General features: G+C 40.1%; 1 protein-coding gene across 2 annotated transcripts in view; it reads right to left on the minus strand.

Annotated features, from left to right (window-relative positions):
• The window catches only part of LOC106094571 (phosphatidylserine synthase), a 52,283-nt gene extending 38,935 nt beyond the window's left edge, over positions 1-13,348 (minus strand). Inside the window, exon 1 of one of the 2 annotated variants that reach the window (XM_059370946.1) lies at positions 12,653-13,348. In XM_059370946.1, coding sequence (XP_059226929.1) covers positions 12,653-12,969 — 317 coding nt within the window. In that variant the 5' untranslated portion in view covers positions 12,970-13,348. The remainder of the gene's footprint in view (positions 1-12,652) is intronic. The other variant, XM_059370947.1, reaches the window with a different exon arrangement.
• Between the last annotated feature and the right edge of the window lie 6,002 nt (positions 13,349-19,350).

A 19,350-nucleotide genomic window follows, 5' to 3' on the forward strand; every position in this document is an offset into this window, starting at 1 on the left:
AACCGGACCATATCTTGATATCGTTTTAATAGCAGAGCAACTCTTTTCTTATATCCTTTTTTGCCTAAGAAGAAATCCCGGGAAAAGAACTCGACAAATGCGATCCATGGTGGAGGGTATATAAGATTCGGCCCGGCCGAACTTAGCACGCTTTTATTTGTTATATTTAAGATAATTTATTTTTTTTAAATTTCAAGCTTGATTTCAAGCATACTTAACGAAATAACATTATTTACGCAATGCATTGTCCATTTCGAAATATAACAGCTGATTATGTTTTTTTAAGTTATAAATTAACATTATCGCTGACTAGACAGATTTTGCGTAATTATCTTATCTGCGCTTGTTTCTAGGAGGCTTAAAATTTTTAATATTTTTTTAAATTTGATGCCTTTATTTTAAAAACTGTGGTCAAATGTCCGAGAAGTATTGTCATTGACAAATTAAGTGGAGAATACAGATAAGAAGCTGGGAACATTATCTACTCGTATATGTTCATATGTGTAAAATACAATTATGTGATATTTTGTGTTTTGTTAAATCACATGTTTAATGTTGTTTTGATTTTACATAACTGTGCTTATCTCTTGCTATAGAAATAAATTGAGATGGGTTAGTTTTCTATACCCACCACCATAGCGGATGTGAAGCTCTTGTTGTTCCGTTTTTACCGCTTTGAAGATGTAGAGATTAAAGAAATCGAAATTTCTTTACCGAAGGCCATTAGCGTAGCGGATATCCGTAGACTATGACAATGAACTGATTTTGAATCCAGCGGTAGTCATATCATCACTTTACGCTGTCTATATTGACGAGTACTTGAGATGTAATGCTTTTCAACGTTGGCTGATGCTATGGGTGGCCAAAACCGTATTAGGGTTTCTAGCTTCGAAACGCTGGACACTGGTAGAGGCATACCTCTGCGAGTTTCTGGGGGATAAGTTAGAGTTACAGACGCTTGATCACCTTTGCAGCGGACAGGTCACAGAATTGTGAGCTCACACTTTCCGCGCTTGGACTCCCTCCAGGCACACAGCCCGCTCGCCATTCTGTACTACTGTAGAGGCCTCAAATGGCTGATCCGAAGAAAATCTCACCGATAAGGCTCTACTCCGATGCGCCTTTCATTTTGGTCATATGCATGGGTTTTCCAACTTAGTAATGTTATGGAACTCTATCTGCATTCTTCATACAGTCTCTCAGTGAAACGGCTAGCGTTGAAAGTTGCTAGACTCTAGCCCTTGCTCACCAAACTATTGTAAAGAAAAATTGCTGGGGGCTAAGCCACTCCCAGAAAACGTACGGTAATTTTGTAAATATGGAAAAAATTGGTCAACGATATGTAATCCAACACCTGGGGTATTCGACAGGCTGGTATAAAGTGAGCGGCTGCTGAGTAAATGTCTCGAGAGGAAATTCCGAGACAGTATTTAGCAGCCGCTCGCTTCAAACCATCAAGTCGAATACCTCAAGTGCGGCCCAACCAGAATAGTTCTGGTTCAATTACGATCAGGCAGATGCAGCGGCTTAAACTCCTACAGGGTAATGATTGATGCCAACGATGCAGGATGTGTGTTCCGATTGTGATTTGGGACCACACGACAAACGTCGCCTGTTTAATTGCCCAGCAAGATCCACTCGACTCAGACCCAGATACCTTCGGACACACCCTACCTTAGCAGAGTTCCTGTATATGGATATTCGACAGAACCAAGCAGGCGAATGATAGGAAACAACACACTGCTACAACAACAACTATACTTTCCCGGCACGGGATAACTATGAGCACCATGTAGGCTGAAACTTTGAGCTCCGATCTGTTTGACTTTCATCATTATCACGAGAAGTTTAGCTGGGAGCTACTGGGCGTGTCAACAGTTTGCGGATGGTGGAATGCTCGATATGAAGTGGCTGCAATTGCAGTCGCGGACAACCAGCTGTATCGAGCGGAGAGTCTCAGTCAGAAGACTGGCGGCAACCGCATCGTATGGAACGGAACGAGCTTGCTTACCTATAAGGGCTTGATGAGGATCGCCATCTCCACATGGAAATATGGCTACAACAACAACAATACAATCCCATGACAGCCGGTTGATCCGATGGAATCCTTCATGGCAAGGCTTGCCGCCTCAGTGAATGTGTTCGTCCATTTTTCGTCATGGGAGCGGCACATCTCGGAGTGCTTTCTCCGCAAACTTCTGGTCCATGGTGGGATTGAATAGAATCCCGGACAGTGGTTCTGTTTGGTTTTGAGCACCATGCATGGCACTATTGTTAGACGTTGTAATAGAACAGCCCAATCGGATAAAAATTACAGTTTCTAGGGGTTTAGAAGTCAAGTCGAAAGATTATTTTATATGGGGGCTAATCTAAATCTGAACCGACATGGGCCATTTGCAAATGACACAAAATTTCAAGCAGATAGTTTCATTAGTTCGATTACTATCATGATTTCGAAAGACAGTAGGAGGGTCGGACATGAGTAAATCGACTTAGAATGTCAAGACCATTAAGAATTTATACACCTTATGGAGTCGTACATCAATATTTCGAGGTATTGCGAATGACTAGATTAGAATACCCCCCATCTTATGATGGTGGGCATGAAAAGTTATAGTAGTATTTTGGAAGCCGCGACCTTAGTCGACCTTAAATTGTTGGTGTATGTCCATAGTGGCATGCATGGCGGATTTAAAAAGGTGGTCTCATGCGAACAGCTGTCAACAGCCGGCCAGGTTTGATGGTTTTAAGATGACAGATTTTTGTTTGCATTCTCTTTGTTTTTATCATCTTTCTCGCATATTCTCTGCTCCTGTACGCACACGTGTACACACTCGCGCACAAATTTCTTTGTGTGTGTTGACAAAACGTCGATCAGCTTGATGACAAGATGGCGGATTGCACCATATGATTTGCGGTTGTATTACAAGTAAGACAACCTATAATTGTTTTGCCATGAGTGGCATGGGGCGGATTTATATCCTCAAGCTTTTTAACCTAACTTAAATTAATTGTTGGACATTTCCGGCTTAAGTACGATGGACTCAAGCCCATACCTATGTCTATGTTCATGTACATCCTATGTCTATATTCATATACAATTTTTCATCTTGAAATATACGTTTCTACAGTAAATACCAGTGTAGGTGTAGATGTCCAATGGTATACCCTTTTCCCCCAGAAAATCCCCATTTTTTACTTTTTTCCCCATCAAAACCCCCGTTCCCCAAATAAGAAAAATTATTTCCAATCACGAAAAAAATCTCCTGTTTGGGGAAATTTCCCCTAATCTGACAATACTGGTCCGAACGGCGTGCAGCAATGCAACACCTATTCGGGAAGAAGTTTCAACATGGCATAGCACCTCACAGATGTCGCCAGCATTAGAAGGGGATGACCACCGCTGAAATTTTTTTGTGATGTTCTCGCCAGGATTCGAATCCAGGCGTTCAGCATCATAGGCGGACATGATAATCTCTGGCTACGGTGGCCGCTTTCTACCTCCGTTTATTAAAAGATATGGTGTCACCATTCAATTTTAATGACAAAACTTAAAGAGGCAGATCGAAACATATTCACTGATTAATAATTTATTTATTTATTTGCATTATGTAATTCCAAGCAACATGACGCCGATTTGAACAAATTACATCGAACTACTCTCGTGTTTGAAAAATAAAATTTTTTATAATTTAAAAATAAAATATAAACTAAAAGGAAGAAAAATAATAAAAATCAAAACACTGAAGGATCCCAACTAAAGGTTGATTTTTTAGCTATTATCTTTTTGGCAACACTTGTTTGAACAGCTCATGCACGTTTCGTGTTTTGTTTCATGAATCGTCTTACAAACGAACAACGCTTGCAAATTATTGAATTGTATTATCAAATTACGTTATCTGTGAAGAATGCTCATCGCGCGCTTGTTCCATTGAGCGACGAAGCAAATTTTTTGCTCAATGGATATGTAAATAAGCAGAATTTTCGACTTTGGAGTGAAGATCAGCCAGAAGCATTGCAAGAGCTGCCAATGCATCCAGAAAAATCACAGTTTGGTGCTGTTTATGGGCTGGTGGCATCATTGGACCACACTTCTTCAAAGATAATGCGAATCGTAAAGTAACTTTTTTTTGTCCAAAATGCAAGAATATCAAATAAAAGGTATAAAAGAGTGGAGTACGAATTTGGTGGAGTACAAATTTCAGTCTTAACTCTTAGGTATTTAAAAGTAGAATACAAATCTGACACAAAAGTAGTATACAAACTTGGTATTAAAATATCACCCTTAGTGTCGGGGGTGTCCCCCACCCCCAAAAACATCACCCAACAGGACACTTAAACCGCTATGGGCAGTATGGGTTGTTGTTGTTGTTGTAGCAGTTTATTGTGTACTATCTTTCGTCTGCTTGATTCTGTTGAGTGTCAAGACCCAGGAACTCCGCGACTAAGATGGGGTGCGTCCACAGGGATCTGGGTCTGAGTCGAGTGGGTCTGGCCGGGCAGTTAAACAGGTGACGTGTATCGTGCGGTCCCTGGTTACAGTCGGGACATACATCTTGCACGTCGGCATCAATCCTAGCTCTGTGAGAATTGAGGCGGCTGCATCTGCCGGAACGTAATTGAGGCAGAATCACTCTGGTTTGCCGGGGGAGGTCGATTTCTTCGGGTGCAATGGGTGGCGGTCGTTCTCCAAGGACTACATTCACCCGGTAGCCAGTTAACGCGTCTGCTACCGTGTCTGCATGAATGTTGTTCAGACCCGCTTGATATGCCGCTTGATCTAGAGGTTCTCTCTTGTAGCGCTGGACCTCACGCTCTAGATCATGTAGATCTACCTTAAGGCTTCTGGGCGGTGGGTATCTATCCACAAGATGATGATTTGGATGATTTCTGCGATAACAGCCCAAAAGGTATTGCTTAGACAGCATGTAGTTATGTCTTCGCACTGGTAGGATCTTTGTCTCCTGGTGGAGGTGGTCCACATGAGAACTAAGGAGGCAGCCCGTCGCAGTTCGGAGGGCGGCATTCTGACAGATCTGAATATTATTCCACTGCGTGTCACAAAGCTGACGTGACCACACTGGCGCTGCATAACTTACCACAGACCGGCCAATTGCTTTGTACGTGGTCAACAAGGTTTCTTTGTCTGCACCCCAAGTGCTGCCAGCGAGTGACTTGAGGACCTTGTTTCTACTTTTGACTTTATTGCAGATTGCTGTGGCATGTGGGGAGAAAGTGTAGGAGCTGTCAAATGTGACGCCAAGTATTTTGGGACACTTGATGGTCGGAATCAATTCTCCATCGACCATCACAGTCAGCTCAGAATTCACCTCACGCGTATTTGTAGTGAACAGTGTGGCTGAAGATTTGGTGGCGGGCCCTCAGACACAAAAAAAAATGTAGTGTCAGATTTGTATTCCACCTTTAAATAGCTTTCATTTGATACCCATACTACGTGTTCGGCAGTATGGGTATCAAATGAAAGCTATTTAAAGGTGGAATACAAATCTGACACTACATTTTTTTTGTGTCTGAGGGCCCTCCCATCCCCTAAAAACCCTCAGCAGTACAAATTTACCGGTTGGGACAATATGGTTATTAAATGAAAGCTATTTAAAGGTAGAGTCCAATTCTGATATAAAATTTTATTCCTTAGTGTCCGAGGCGCCTCCCCACCCCCCAAAACCTATGTGCAGGACATATTTACCGATTGGGACAATATGGGTATCAAACGAAAGATATTTGGAAGCTGACGAGACCCGTAGCCCTGATTATCTTGATAGCTACCTTCAAAATGCTTGACATTATGGGGCTTAAACAAAATCATGCACGATGCTGATATTACTTCAGGGTCCGCTTCAAAACTCCTTTCAAACCGGTCATGATTGCCTACTATGGCGATAAATAATAGGTATTTGATAGTAGAAAACGAATTTGATATCCAATTTTGAGGCCAAATGTTTGGGGGTCGTGTCACCCCATAAACTCGCCCTAAACCAATGACAAATAAAAGAAACTTGAGAGTATGGCACGATGATGATATTTTTCAGGGCAAAGTACGTGGGTGGCCGCCCCACCCTGCATACCCCCCAAAACTGGACATATTTGTAGATTATGGCAAAAAGGGGCTCAAATCTGTATATGTTTCATGGCCAAGCGTTTCACGGACGCCTCACCTCATAAACTCCCCCTAAACCACACATATATACCGACTATAGCAATGTGTAGCTCCAATATGGTTTTTGGAAGTGAAGTATGTATCTTATATCCACATTTGGGGCAAAGAGTTTGGCTACTCCAAGCCACCGCCAATCCGCCATCCAAGAGAATGAAGAAGATCTAACATCCAAACTTTAATGGGTGGACCCTCCTCTTAAACGCCAAATCTCGGAGATGGGTGGCGTTTTTGAAAATTGGGCGATTTAAGCGAAATTTAGTTTGTTTATAACTTAAATACAGAAATTTGTATCCTTATTTAGGGTGGGATATCTAGGGGCCGCCCCACCTCCAAAGTCAGCCAAATGGAATATAAACCAATAATGACAAAATAAGATTAAAATGAAAGGTATTTGAGAGCAGAGCCAAATCGGATATATGGGGATCCCCTTACCCCCATTCCGGACATATTTACCGACCATAGCAATATAAGGCTCCAATGAAAGGTATTTGGGAGAAGAGCACCAATATAATATCCACATTGGCGCGAAATATCTGAAAGACCGTACCAGCACAACCAAACAGAACTCTCCTGACGTGAGGCTATAGGGCTCAGATAAAATAAGAGAGTGAAAGAATGCGCAGCGGAGCGGGCCCTGTCCAGCTGTCTAATATAAATTCCACTAGATTTGTTTTGTAAATCATTAAGACACTATTGCCAAGTAATTAGCAGTCATCAACGTGTGTTGTTGTGGTTTTCCTTTGCATAAGAACTTCTCGTATTCTGCTGCTCATATCAACAAAAATCTCACAGATGAAAAATTGAGCAACACACATGTTGTGTATGAGTAAGACAAACAAATGATTCCAACAAATTGTTTGAAATCGATACGTAACTGAAGGTTAATAATGAAAAAAAAAACAACACTATCACATTTCGTTTTTGATTTTCTCATTTAAACGTTGGGAAGCTTAGTGCACATTGCAGTGATTAATAGAAAATTGTTTATTACATAAAAAAGTGTCCCTGTGCTTGCTTGTTTGATTAGAAAAAATAACTTACGCATCCATTTTAGATATTCCTTATATGTAACTAGAAGCATTTGCCAAATGTTAATTTAACTTATTTCTATTTTTCTATTAGTTGTTTGTTTTATTGATTTGCTCGGGCTTTAACTATGTCGAGTATTAACGCCGGATTATCTGTACTGTTATAAATAGCAACCATAGTATTATGCTTAGTGACATTATCTGTTATTGTTGCTAACTAATGGAAGATTTGTTTGTTTATTTTTATTAAAACTATCGTTAGATAAATTTCTTGCTTGAAGTTTGATTTTGAATGTATGGGCTTTCACGTTTAACTAACTAAAAAGCAATGACACATTTTTGTCAATAGCAAGCCAGCCCCCCCGAAAAGGAAGTACACACAAAGGAAACTATAGAATATTTTTTGCGACCTTTTCGTCTATGGTGCGGCTGCAGCAAAAGCGGGAAGAGAAATAGGGGTTGGAATGTTAAAGTGCCTATAAAGCGTAGCAATTGGGGGTAGGGGAGATACCAGTTCTTAATTTTTGTTGAGGTAAATAAATGCTGGTGAAAAGCCTAAAAGTATTGGAAGAGTAAACGAAATACAATAGAATGAATATTAATAATGGAAAGATGATAATTAATAAAACTTATCATAAAAACTCGGAGATAATAAAACGAGTCAAACGTATCTGAGAATCCCAACTCTAAATCGGGTAAAGATGATCATATACTATGTCAATGAGTTTTTGAGTTTTGTTGTTGTATCAGTGTGTTGTACACTGAGGCGGCAGCCCTTGCCGATGAAGGACTTTATCGGATCAATCCGGTACGTACAACCGGCTGCCTTGGGATTGCAGTGAGTGTTGTACACTGAAGCGTCATCCCCTGCCGATGAAGGAATCCATCGGGTCAAACCGGTACGTACGGTTGTACTGCAATGGGATTGCGATATTTTTTCTATTCCTCGGCGACCAAAACTGCGATGGGAAAATCAAGTGAAGAAAGACTTTTCGGAACTAGATGTCAAAATTGGAGGAGCGCAGAATATCAAGGCGCTTCGAAATCTTTTCTGAGTTCGACATACATATGTATTGGGTTGCCCAAAAAGTAATTGCGGATTTTTTTAAAAGAAAGTAAATGCATTTTTAATAAAACTTAGAATGAACTTTAATCAAATATACTTTTTTTACACTTTTTTTCTAAAGCAAGCTAAAAGAAACAGCTGATAACTGACAGAAGAAGGAATGCAATTACAGAGTCACAAGCTGTGAAAAAATTTGTCAACGTCGACTATATGAAAAATCCGCAATTACTTTTTGGGCAACCCAATATTTTAAAGACAAAATTTTCTGTGAAGACCTTTGCGCATGCTTGAGCCCCCTCAACATTTTTTCCAACGACATTTGATTATATATTCTTTAGTATAGACAAAATAAAAAAAAAGATTCTATCTTTAGGAAACTTATTCTAAGACAAAGTTTCTGTAAGCATTTTTCTTGAGACGAAATTTGAAAAAAAATCAAGTAAAAAGGCATTAAGTTCTACCGGGACCTTTGGATACCCACCACCTCGGGTATACATGTAAACCGCCTTTCGTCACAATCCGGTGAAAATTGAATAACTTTTGCACCCAAATTCGACACGGCAGCTATATTCAAATATAAAGCGATCTGAACCATATACAACACAGATGTCGAAAAGCCTAACATAAGTCATTGTGTCAAATTTCAACGAAATCGTATAATAAATGCCCTTTTTATAAGGCCAAGACTTTAAATCGAGAGATCGTTCTTTATGGCACCTACAACCAATTCTGGACCGATAGGGACCAAATTAAACAAGGATATCATAATCATCTAATTTTATTATAACTCCACTACTAGTTATATCTTAATAGAGGCTAGTCTGGATCGTATTTTATTCAGGTCCCGATAACTCATATACAAGTGACATTTTTAAACAATAAATCTACTTTTTATGGGATAAGACACCCTAAATTGGAAGATCGGTCTATATGACAGCTATATCTATACAATCTGATCTGACTCATATGTGGGTCGGATGTCGGGAGGCTTAAGCCGGGTAATAAATAAAGCTTTTATGAGCGTCAGACCTTGGTCGGCATATCGGTCTATATGACATCTATATCTAAATACATTCCGATCTTTACCATAATTGGGTCAGATGGCGTGTGGTTTAAAACAACTCACTGATTTAAATTTCACCGAAATTGGGTAATAAATGCAGCTTTATGGGTTCCAGACCCTTAAACGGCAGATCGGTCTATATGGCAGCTATATGTAAATATAGTTCGATCTGAAACATATTTGGAGCTGATGTCGGAAAGTTTAAAACAACTCACAGGTTCAAATTTCAGCGAAAACCGCTGAAAAAGGGTCTTATGGGATAAGACCCTAAATTGGAAGATCGGTCTATATGACAGCTATATCTATACAATCTGATCTGGCTCATATGCGGGTCGGATGTCGAGAGGCTTAAGCCGGGTAATAAATAAAGCTTTTATGAGCTTCAGACCTTGGTCGGCATATCGGTCTATATGACACCTATATCTAAATACATTCCGATCTTTACCATAATTGGGTCAGATGGCGTGTGGTTTAAAACAACTCACTGATTTAAATTTTACCGAAATTGGGTAATAAATGCAGCTGTATGGGTTCCAGACCCTTAAACGGCAGATCGGTCTATATGACAGCTATATCTAAATATAGTTCGATCTGAAACATATTTGGAGCTGATGTCGGAAAGCCTAAAACAACTCACAGGTTCAAATTTCAGCGAAAACCCATGAAAAATAAAGCTTTAATGGGCTTCAGACCCTTTATCGCCTGATTGGTCTATATGGCAGTTTTATCTAAACATAGTCCAATCTGAACCATATTAAGGTCAGATATCGGAAGAGTAAAAACAACTTACTGTCTCAAATTTTAGGGAAATCGGTTAAAATATAAAGATTTTATGGGCTTCAGACCCCTTATCGGGAGATCAGTCTATATGACAGCTATATCTAAATATAGTCCGATCTGAACCATATTTTGGTCGGATGTTCGAAAGCCCAGAAATATTTACTGTTTAAAATTTCAGCGAAATCGGATAAAAAATAAAGCATTTATGGGCATATGGACCCTTTATCGGCAGATCGTTCTATATGGTAGCTATATTCAAATATAGTCCGATCTATTCTATATTTATTTAGGTCAGATATCGAAGGCTCATAATAATTCACTGTTTCAAATTTCAGCGAAATCAGGAATTAAATAAAGCTTTTATGGGCTTCAGATCCTTTATCGGCAGATCGATATATATGGCAGCGCTATCTAAATATAGTCCGATCTGGACCATATTTGCGTCAGATGTCGGGAGGCCTTAAACCACTCACTGTTTCAGTGAAATCGGATAAAAAATATTAAGAATCTTAATAAAATATTAGAATCTTTATCGTCAGATCGGTCTGAATAGCAGCTATATCCAAATATGGTCGGATTTGGCCCGTTCAAGGACCAGCATGCATCAAAAAGACGTACTTCTGCCAAAATTTCAGCTCAATATCTCAATTTTTGAAGGCTGTAGAGTGATTACAACAGACGCACGGACAGACACACGGACATCGTTAAATCTTCCAAGAATTTTACGACGATCCGAAATATATATACTTTGTAGTGTCGGAAATTGATATTTCTATGTGTTGCCGATCCTACAGTGGTGGGTATAAAAAAAACACCTATTTTATGAAATTCTTCTAAAAATGAAAAATTTTCTACATACAAAATTTCAATGAAATTTTTTTAGAAACAAAATTTCAAATTTCATGCACAACTTTTGGAAGTTTTGATTTTCTTTCAAGAAAATCTTGTTAGTGTTGTACTTTTTTTTTTATTTTTATACATAAATCAAAGAAATATAATGGCTCATTAATTTGCTCACATTTTCTAATAGAAATAATTTTGTAATATAACAATTTTGCAAATAATGATTTTCTTAAAATGTACGTTGTAAAAACTGTGGTGAAAATTGACCAGTAAAATTCCCAAAATGTTGAAAAAAATTTTAAAACCTCCTAAATTGGGAAATCTTTTCAAACAAGTGAGATTTCTATTATACAAAATTATTCAGCATCCATCAAAAAACGATTTTCGGTCGATATAAATGAAGTTCGAAGAAGTATTTGAGTCCGTCATTGGAGCAGAATGTAGGTGGATTTTTATAAAAATTAGTCAATATATATTTACGTCAAATGCATTTAAAATAAAATATTTGCTTAAACATAAGATATCTGCATAAAAATATTTAATCGGCAAGCAAAGTTAAGCTCTTGTTCTATGATCAAATGTCACCGCCGATAAGTCTCACCCTGGACCCATCAGTGACTAAAATTGTCTATAACAAAATTTGCAATATTTTCAATTATTTATAAAAACAAAACTTCGATTCACAAACAATATGATATAGGTGCTAAGGAAGGGCAAGGTTTGTCGCATCAGTGTACTACAACGCATTGCTACATTAACAACTAAGGAACTAAAGAACAGAATAGTTTTTTTTTCGATTGAAGGGGTACTTGGCCAATATAACCTACAAGCTACACGCAAGCAATCCCCCGGCACAGGATAGCTGTAAGCACCACGCAGGCTGGACAATTGTAGCTGCGGGCTACCGCGCGTACACAGGTTGCGGATAGTGGAATGCATAAGGAGTAGCTGCAACGGCAGTCGCGGACAATCAGCGGTATCGAACGGAGAGTTCGAGGGGGCCCTTAAATAACCAATGGCAAATCTGTTCCCGCGGTGATCGGTCTTTTGGACCGGAACGAGCTTGCTCACGTACAGGAAATAGACGAGGATCGCAACCTCTACATGACAATGGCGCTACAACAACAACAACAACCAAACCTCCAGTTGGCATCGAACCCAAGATACTCACACTGCTAACCCGAGTTAACTAACTTAGCCAAAGAGGCGCTTAAGAGTAATAAAGAACCAATCTAATCAATAAATAGTATCCATGTTCTCTATGCCTACTTAATTTACAAGTTTTTTTCCATCATTTGCTACACTGGCCACACATTTGAATGTTAAAAAGATTTTTATAGTCGATCATATTTAAGAAAAAAAAAATATCCCCATTTCAGGTAATTCTGCTGCCTACTTACTACGTCTTTTGTCATTAAACATTTTGCAGCTTTTGGAGTTTGCGTATAACATTCTTCTGGTATGGTGGTTGGGATAGGACAAACGGGTAAAAGAGCTATGTTGTTTTTTATGCGATATTTGTTTACAAATTCTAACTTATCCAGCCAGGCAATCTAACTTCACAACTAAGTATATTAGATTTTGTAGAAACCAAAAAAAAACTTCAATTCCCTTATCATGTAATAAAAACAACTTCACTCACATAACACGTCATAGGTACTTGTTGCAAAAATTAATTGGACATTATTATTTACCTGACAAAGGCAAAGTACATCACAGATAATATGGACACTGCCAGTAATGTAATAGTGTGTGGCTTGTAAAAGAAATCCAAAGATATATCATCGACGGGGCGCTCATTGACCACCAAAAATGTTTCCGCAATCTCTTCTGGTTTATGTTTGACTGTTGCACCACCGCCACCGCCACCACGTGCTTTGGTTGGTGTGGTGGGGGCACTTAAAGCTCCCGATTTGATGGTGGATGTCGTTGCAGAGGAATTGGCCATGTTAGAGTTGTTAACTATCGTTGATTCATCCGGGCGACCACGGGAATTTGAACGTTTCTTCATTTTATGCTATTTCACTATTTTTTGTTTTGCTTTTTTCCAATTTTTCACTTATCAATTCAAAGATTTGCATTCCCGATCGAACAAGCAAATAAAAACAAAGCCGTTTCTAGGTTTTCTCTCATATGGAAGGGTAGAGAGAGTTGCGCAACAACCACCTTGATGGTTTTCCAATAAATAGTGATTTTGTGAATCAAGGACTTTTACAAGCGGCAACATAAGCCAAATATTTTATTACTTTACTTCCTAAATTCACAATTATTGCCGGATTAGAGGTCCTTAGCTTATTAACTCAAAGTGAGTTAAGTCGCGAAGTAGAGAGCGCTGTTCCTTACGAACATCCGACACCGCGTTGTTTTTCTTTTTAATAAACCTATAGGGGCGGCAGATGAAATGCTCGGACCTAATCGATTAATCGACTTTTTTGTAAAAAAAGTCGAAGTCGACTTTTACTGATTAAAAAAGTCGAATAATCGACTTTGAAATCTAAACATGTTGAAATGTCAAAATGGATTTACTGTCCGTTTTACTAACATTTTATCACTAAAAATGAGCGACTATTGTTCGCTATTCCGAAATCTATTCTGATTTCGGAATAGCCGCTGAAATTTGTAATTGTTTCGCAAGCGAAATTTGACAGCAATCAAATGTTTTTGTTTTCATACCAAGACATGTTACTTTATCTGCGCTTACTGTTTTCTCTATATCATATATTGGGTTGCCCAAAAAGTAATTGCGGATTTTTCATATAGTCGACGTTGACAAATTTTTTCACAGCTTGTGACTCTGTAATTGCATTCTTTCTTCTGTCAGTTATCAGCTGTTACTTTTACCTTGCTTTAGAAAAAAAGTGTAAAAAAATTATATTTGATTAAAGTTCATTCTAAGTTTTATTAAAAATGCATTTACTTTCTTTTAAAAAATCCGCAATTACTTTTTGGGCAACTCAATATATATTTTTTCTCAAATAAGTAAAGAAATACGAACCATTGAAACCAATGAAACAAACTAAAATAATGCCGGCAATAGTTTCAAGTGTTGCCACTGTAATAGTTGTTTGCCTATTTTCTCACTATTAACAGAGTACTACTTTTCCGCCGATTTTCATCCAACGTTTTTTTTTTCATATGGAGTTTGACAGCTTTCCGCTCGAAAAACTGAACAGAATACTCAACTTAAGGCTGGTACTATATTCGTTTTTCACAGGTGAAAACACTTGTTTTTCCATGTTACAAAAATTTCAATATGTTGTCATTGAGATTTTATGGAATTTTTTTTTTTAAAGAAACAGCTGGCACTTTTTTCTTTTTCGCCGATTACTTTTTGAGATAATAGATTTTACTGTAAAAAAACTTGCTGATTTTGTTCAGAAAGACATTCCCTTATTACTTATGGTACAAATTTAATAAAATTGTTATTATATCATTGTTATTTTCGTAATGTTTCAAAAAGTAATCGGTGAAAAACGAACATAGTACCAGCCATAATGAGGGAATGTCCTACTAAATGAAATCAGCATTTTTTTTGCTTCAAAATCTTTTATTTACAAAAGTAATCATGAAAAATGTCGCTAAAAGCGCATGGCGAAACGAATAAAGTTGGTCTCATTGGTACAACAACCACAAATCATATGGTCATGTTGTCATCCAGCTGATCGACGTTTTGCCAACACACACAAAGAAATTTATGTGCGTGTGAGAAAGAAGAAAACAACAAAGAGAATGCAAACAAAAATCTGTCATGTTAATTCTGTTAATACTGTGGAGGATCTGGTTAACGATCGGATTTTTGAACATGTGTGAAACTCTGTAGAGGGTCCACCCATACAAATGATGAGCTGCGAGTTTAGAGGGGACATCTTCACGCTACATTTTGCGTCGGCGGAATGTATTGATACCGTCAAACAGCTCGTCAGACGTATTCACGGTCCCTGGGAGTGCGCAAAGCTCGACCTGGTGAGAAAGATGGATATCCCCCAGCTCACAAACGCTACGATCTTCATGAAGGGATGGGACAGTAAATTTGCGACGGAACTCATGTTGGGATTCTTCGGCAAGCAAAACGAAGGTTTGGTCGCAGAGAAGTGGGAGGTCTTCCACAGGGAGGAGAAGGAGGAAGGAACACTCTTTGTAGTTGGCATTGATCAAGTCTCCGTGACAAGTTTGGCTAAGACTTAAGGCATGGCGCACTACGGGAGCAAGGCTGTCTTTTTTAAGATTGAGATGACTAGGATAGGCAGAAATTTGCATTCTGCGACATCAGGCAGTGCAGTGGCAGGTGACTCAACACCGCCCAACAAACAGGGGGCCGACAACGAGACAATCACGGCATCTCTCAATATTGTAAAGACTAGGAGAAGCAATGATCCTAATACTAAAATATCAGACAGTGCAGTGGCGAGAGACCCAACACAGTCTAACAAACAGGAAACCGACGACGGACCCATCACCGACTTAAAGATACGGAATACTGGGATAGGTAAAGATCCTAATATTGAAACATTAGGCAGCGCAGCGACAGGAAACTCAATGCAACCCAACGAACAAGGAGACGATGATGGTACCATCACCTACTCCCAAGAAGCCCATTTATTTAAGATTTGGAGTGCTAAGATAGGCAAAGATCCTAGTATTGAAACATCAGGCAGTATAGGGAATGGAAACCCAATAAAGCTTAACGAACAGGGACCCGACGATGGAACCATTACCGACTATATAAATAGCCGGAAGACTAGACTAGGCAAAGAAGGTAAAACCATGACATCAGGCAGTGCAGTAAAGTTAACAGGAAAGTCAATGCAGTCTAAAGAACATGGAGCAGACGATGAGATCATTGCATACTCCCAAGATGCTCATTTACTGGAGGACCAATGATTGAAGTAATCCAGATAAACCTCCACCGGAGCGAGACTGCTACACACGCAAAATCAGAAAGGGCAATATTCATATTGCCTTAATTCAGGAGCCATGGACGACCCGGAACAAAGTTTCTGGACTGAACCATATCAACTACTAATTATTCTATGCTAACATTGGTACTCGGCCGAGGACCTACATACGTTATTTGTCATAAAAATTTGAATTATATATTTTCCCCAGAGTTGTCAACGTCGGACGCAACAGTGATGAAAGAGACAGGGAGGCGGTGAAGCATACCTGGTATCGCTTTATCTGCCTTTCGACCCTCCGACACCGCCACCAACGTCTGAGATACAACGGCTGGTAGGGAAAGGAAAACAGACAGGAAACGAGGTAGTAATAGGGTGCAATGCAAACTCTCACCACATTTCATGGGGTAGTACCACCACTAATAAGCGGGACCAAGCCCTGTCAGAGTTCTTGAATACTAACCTTGTGCAAGATAATTTAGATTGTCCAAGCAAAGAAGAGATTGACGAAAATGTCAGCAGGATTATGTCTGCACTGGTGGGGTCCTTCGATGATAGTTGTCTTCTTCGGGAAAGGAAATCAACCCAAGAAAAACCCTAGATGGCCGGGGAGATCCGCAATATTGGTAAAGAGGTCCGCAGACTTTTTAACAGAGCACGTCGTAAAAAAACGGAAGTATATTGGGATGTGTATTACACACGGCCCAAGGAATTCAAAAAATTACCAGAGCGGCAAAACGTGGCTCCTGGAAGCTTTTCTGCGAACAGGTCGCTAGCGTTAATGACGCCGCTAAGATAAAAAAGTTTCTCTCAAAAACCCAAACTGAAACTTTAGTAGACAATATGGGAGTGAGAGCAAAGATAACGGAGGACATGTTGAGGCTTTTGATGAAAACCCATTTTCCACAGGATACGACGGAACTCACGGAGACACCGGAATCTTGGAATAATGACGTTGATCGACGGTTTATAATAACGGAATTTATGGTAAAGGAATCCTTGAGGAGCTCCAAACCATTTAAGTCACCCGGACCTGACGGAATGTTTCCGACGTTACTACAGAAAGAGGCAGACTATCTGGCGCCTCGTCTGACCAAAATTTTCAGAGCGTGCCTAGGACTTTCATATACACCGAAAGCCTGGCAGAAGGCAAGGGTGTTTATACCTAAGCCCGGCAAGCCCAGTTATGCGACACCAAAGGCCTACAGACCCATAAGCCTTACGTCCTTTCTACTCAAAACCATGGAACGTATTGTGGACACCATAATAAAGAGTATGACATCCAGCGAACTACTCAAATACAAACAGCATGCCTATGTCAAGGGAGGTCGGTGGAGACTGCCCTGCACGAGGTTGTGCATAAAGTAGAAGAATCCTTCGATGCCAAAACGTACACACTGGCGGTATGCATTGACATCGAGGGGGCTTTTAACAATGTGCGGAGCGACACACTGATCCAATCCTTAGACCAGTACCGGGTGGACCTGATTCTTAGAGACTGGATAAACCATATGCTAAGGAACAGGTGGATAAATTGTGTGTCCCATGACATAAATATAAGGAAGAAAGTGGCACAGGGCACGCCACAGGGGGCATTTTATCGCCACTCCTATGGGTGACCACCATAAATGACCTATTACGGATGCTGACTGAGGAGGGATTTTAACCCGTCTGCTACGCAGACGATGTTATAATACTTCTTAGGAGTAAGGATTCGAACGAGCTATGTAGAAGGGCCGAAAGGGTCTTATATGGCATATGACTGGGCTAGACCCAAAGGTCTCAATGTTAACCCATAGAAGACTGAAATATGCCTGTTCACGAGGAAGACGAAGGTGGACCAATTTAATACATCACGTTTCCTCAATAAGACGATTTCGATATCTGACAAGGTCAAATACGTGATCTTTGACAGGAAACTGAATTGGAAGTGCCACATTCAGGAATTTACTGAGAAGGCTCAGAGATGTTGGGCAATATGTAGACGGGGATAAGACCAATACTTACTTACGCCTCAGTAGTTTGGTGGACTGCTATGGAGAAAAAGTGCAACATAAGGATCATACAACAGGTTCAGAAAACATGTTGTCTTGGCATAGGCGGAGCGATGAGGACCACGCCCACTAGGGCACTGGAGACTATTCTAGATGTTCGACCCATTGACATACAGATTAAGTGTGAGGCAGCCACTACGACTATGAGACTTAAGGCGATGGGAGAATGGATTGAGGATGGGAGCAGCTCATACCATCCCGGTATAATCGAGGCGACGATAGGAAACCTGAAAGGAAGGGGAGAGGTTTCCGATCGGATACCTGAGATGAACCTTGAATTCGAGTGCGACGCACTGCTGCCATCGTCACAGTCTTGGATTGACGGAACCCTAGTATTGCCATCTGGAAGATCATTTTACACGAATGGATCAAAGCTAGAGGACAGAATGGGCCTTGGGGTTTACATTGAAAACCCAGGGACTGACATCTGTTTTAGACTGCCTGACCATAATACGGTCCTGCAGGCGGAGATCCGGTCTATCACGGAATGCGTGAAGTGTGGTACTAACGCGAGGACGTCGATTGTGAACATTTTTACCGAAAGTTAAATTGCCATAAGGGTAATAACAACCAGGTCGGTAAGGTCACGAACAGTCTTGCAGTGTAAGAAGAATATTAACGCCTTTTTTGAGGATGGGAAAATCCGCATCGTTTGAGTGCCGGGCCATAACGGAGTAAGGGGAATTGAAAGGGCAGACGATTTGGCGGTGAAGGCCAGAGGACTGCCGTCAATAAACTTGGTTAACCCGAAGCCTTTCGGGTCGACGCAGTCTGAGTTAAGGGAGTGGGCGACGAATGCGCATGCAACTTTGTGGAACAGCGAAACGGTCGGTAGGACGGCGAAAATCCAATGGGGGATCCTGTTCGTGAAAAGACGAGGCTATTGCTGAAAGGAAGCAAAAAGGAGGTCAGTATAGCTATTGGTATCATAACGGGACACATAGGACTACGAGCCCACTTACATATGCAAAATCGGTGCGGCAAGTGATAGAATGTGTAGGGCTTGCGGGGCAGATGATGAGACGTTGGAGCATTTCCTTTGTCATTGCCCGGCTTTCGCGTCCATCAGATACCGGTACTTAGGTGGAGACACAATATCAGACATGAACGAACTTAGGGGAGTGGTATTGAAAACAATTAAGGATTTTGTAAGTAGCACGGAGTTCCTAACTTAAATTTTTCTTTTTAGAGGTTACTTTATAGGTTTTGGGGCGCACAACAAGCCGATTACTGGCTTAGGTGTATGTCCATAGTGGCATGGGCGGATTAATATTTGCACCCTCTTTTCAACCTAACCTAATACCGTCAAACCTGGCCGGCAGTTAACAACTGTTCGCTTGAGACCAACTTAATCAATCCGCCTTGCTAAAAGCGAGTAGTTCCAGCCTTTATGTCAAAATAAGCTGATTTAGTAAAGAAAAAAAGATGTTTGAGTGAGTCGTG

This window comes from Stomoxys calcitrans, chromosome 1 (genome assembly GCF_963082655.1).
Source record: "Stomoxys calcitrans chromosome 1, idStoCalc2.1, whole genome shotgun sequence".
Taxonomy (NCBI): Eukaryota; Metazoa; Arthropoda; class Insecta; order Diptera; family Muscidae; genus Stomoxys; species Stomoxys calcitrans.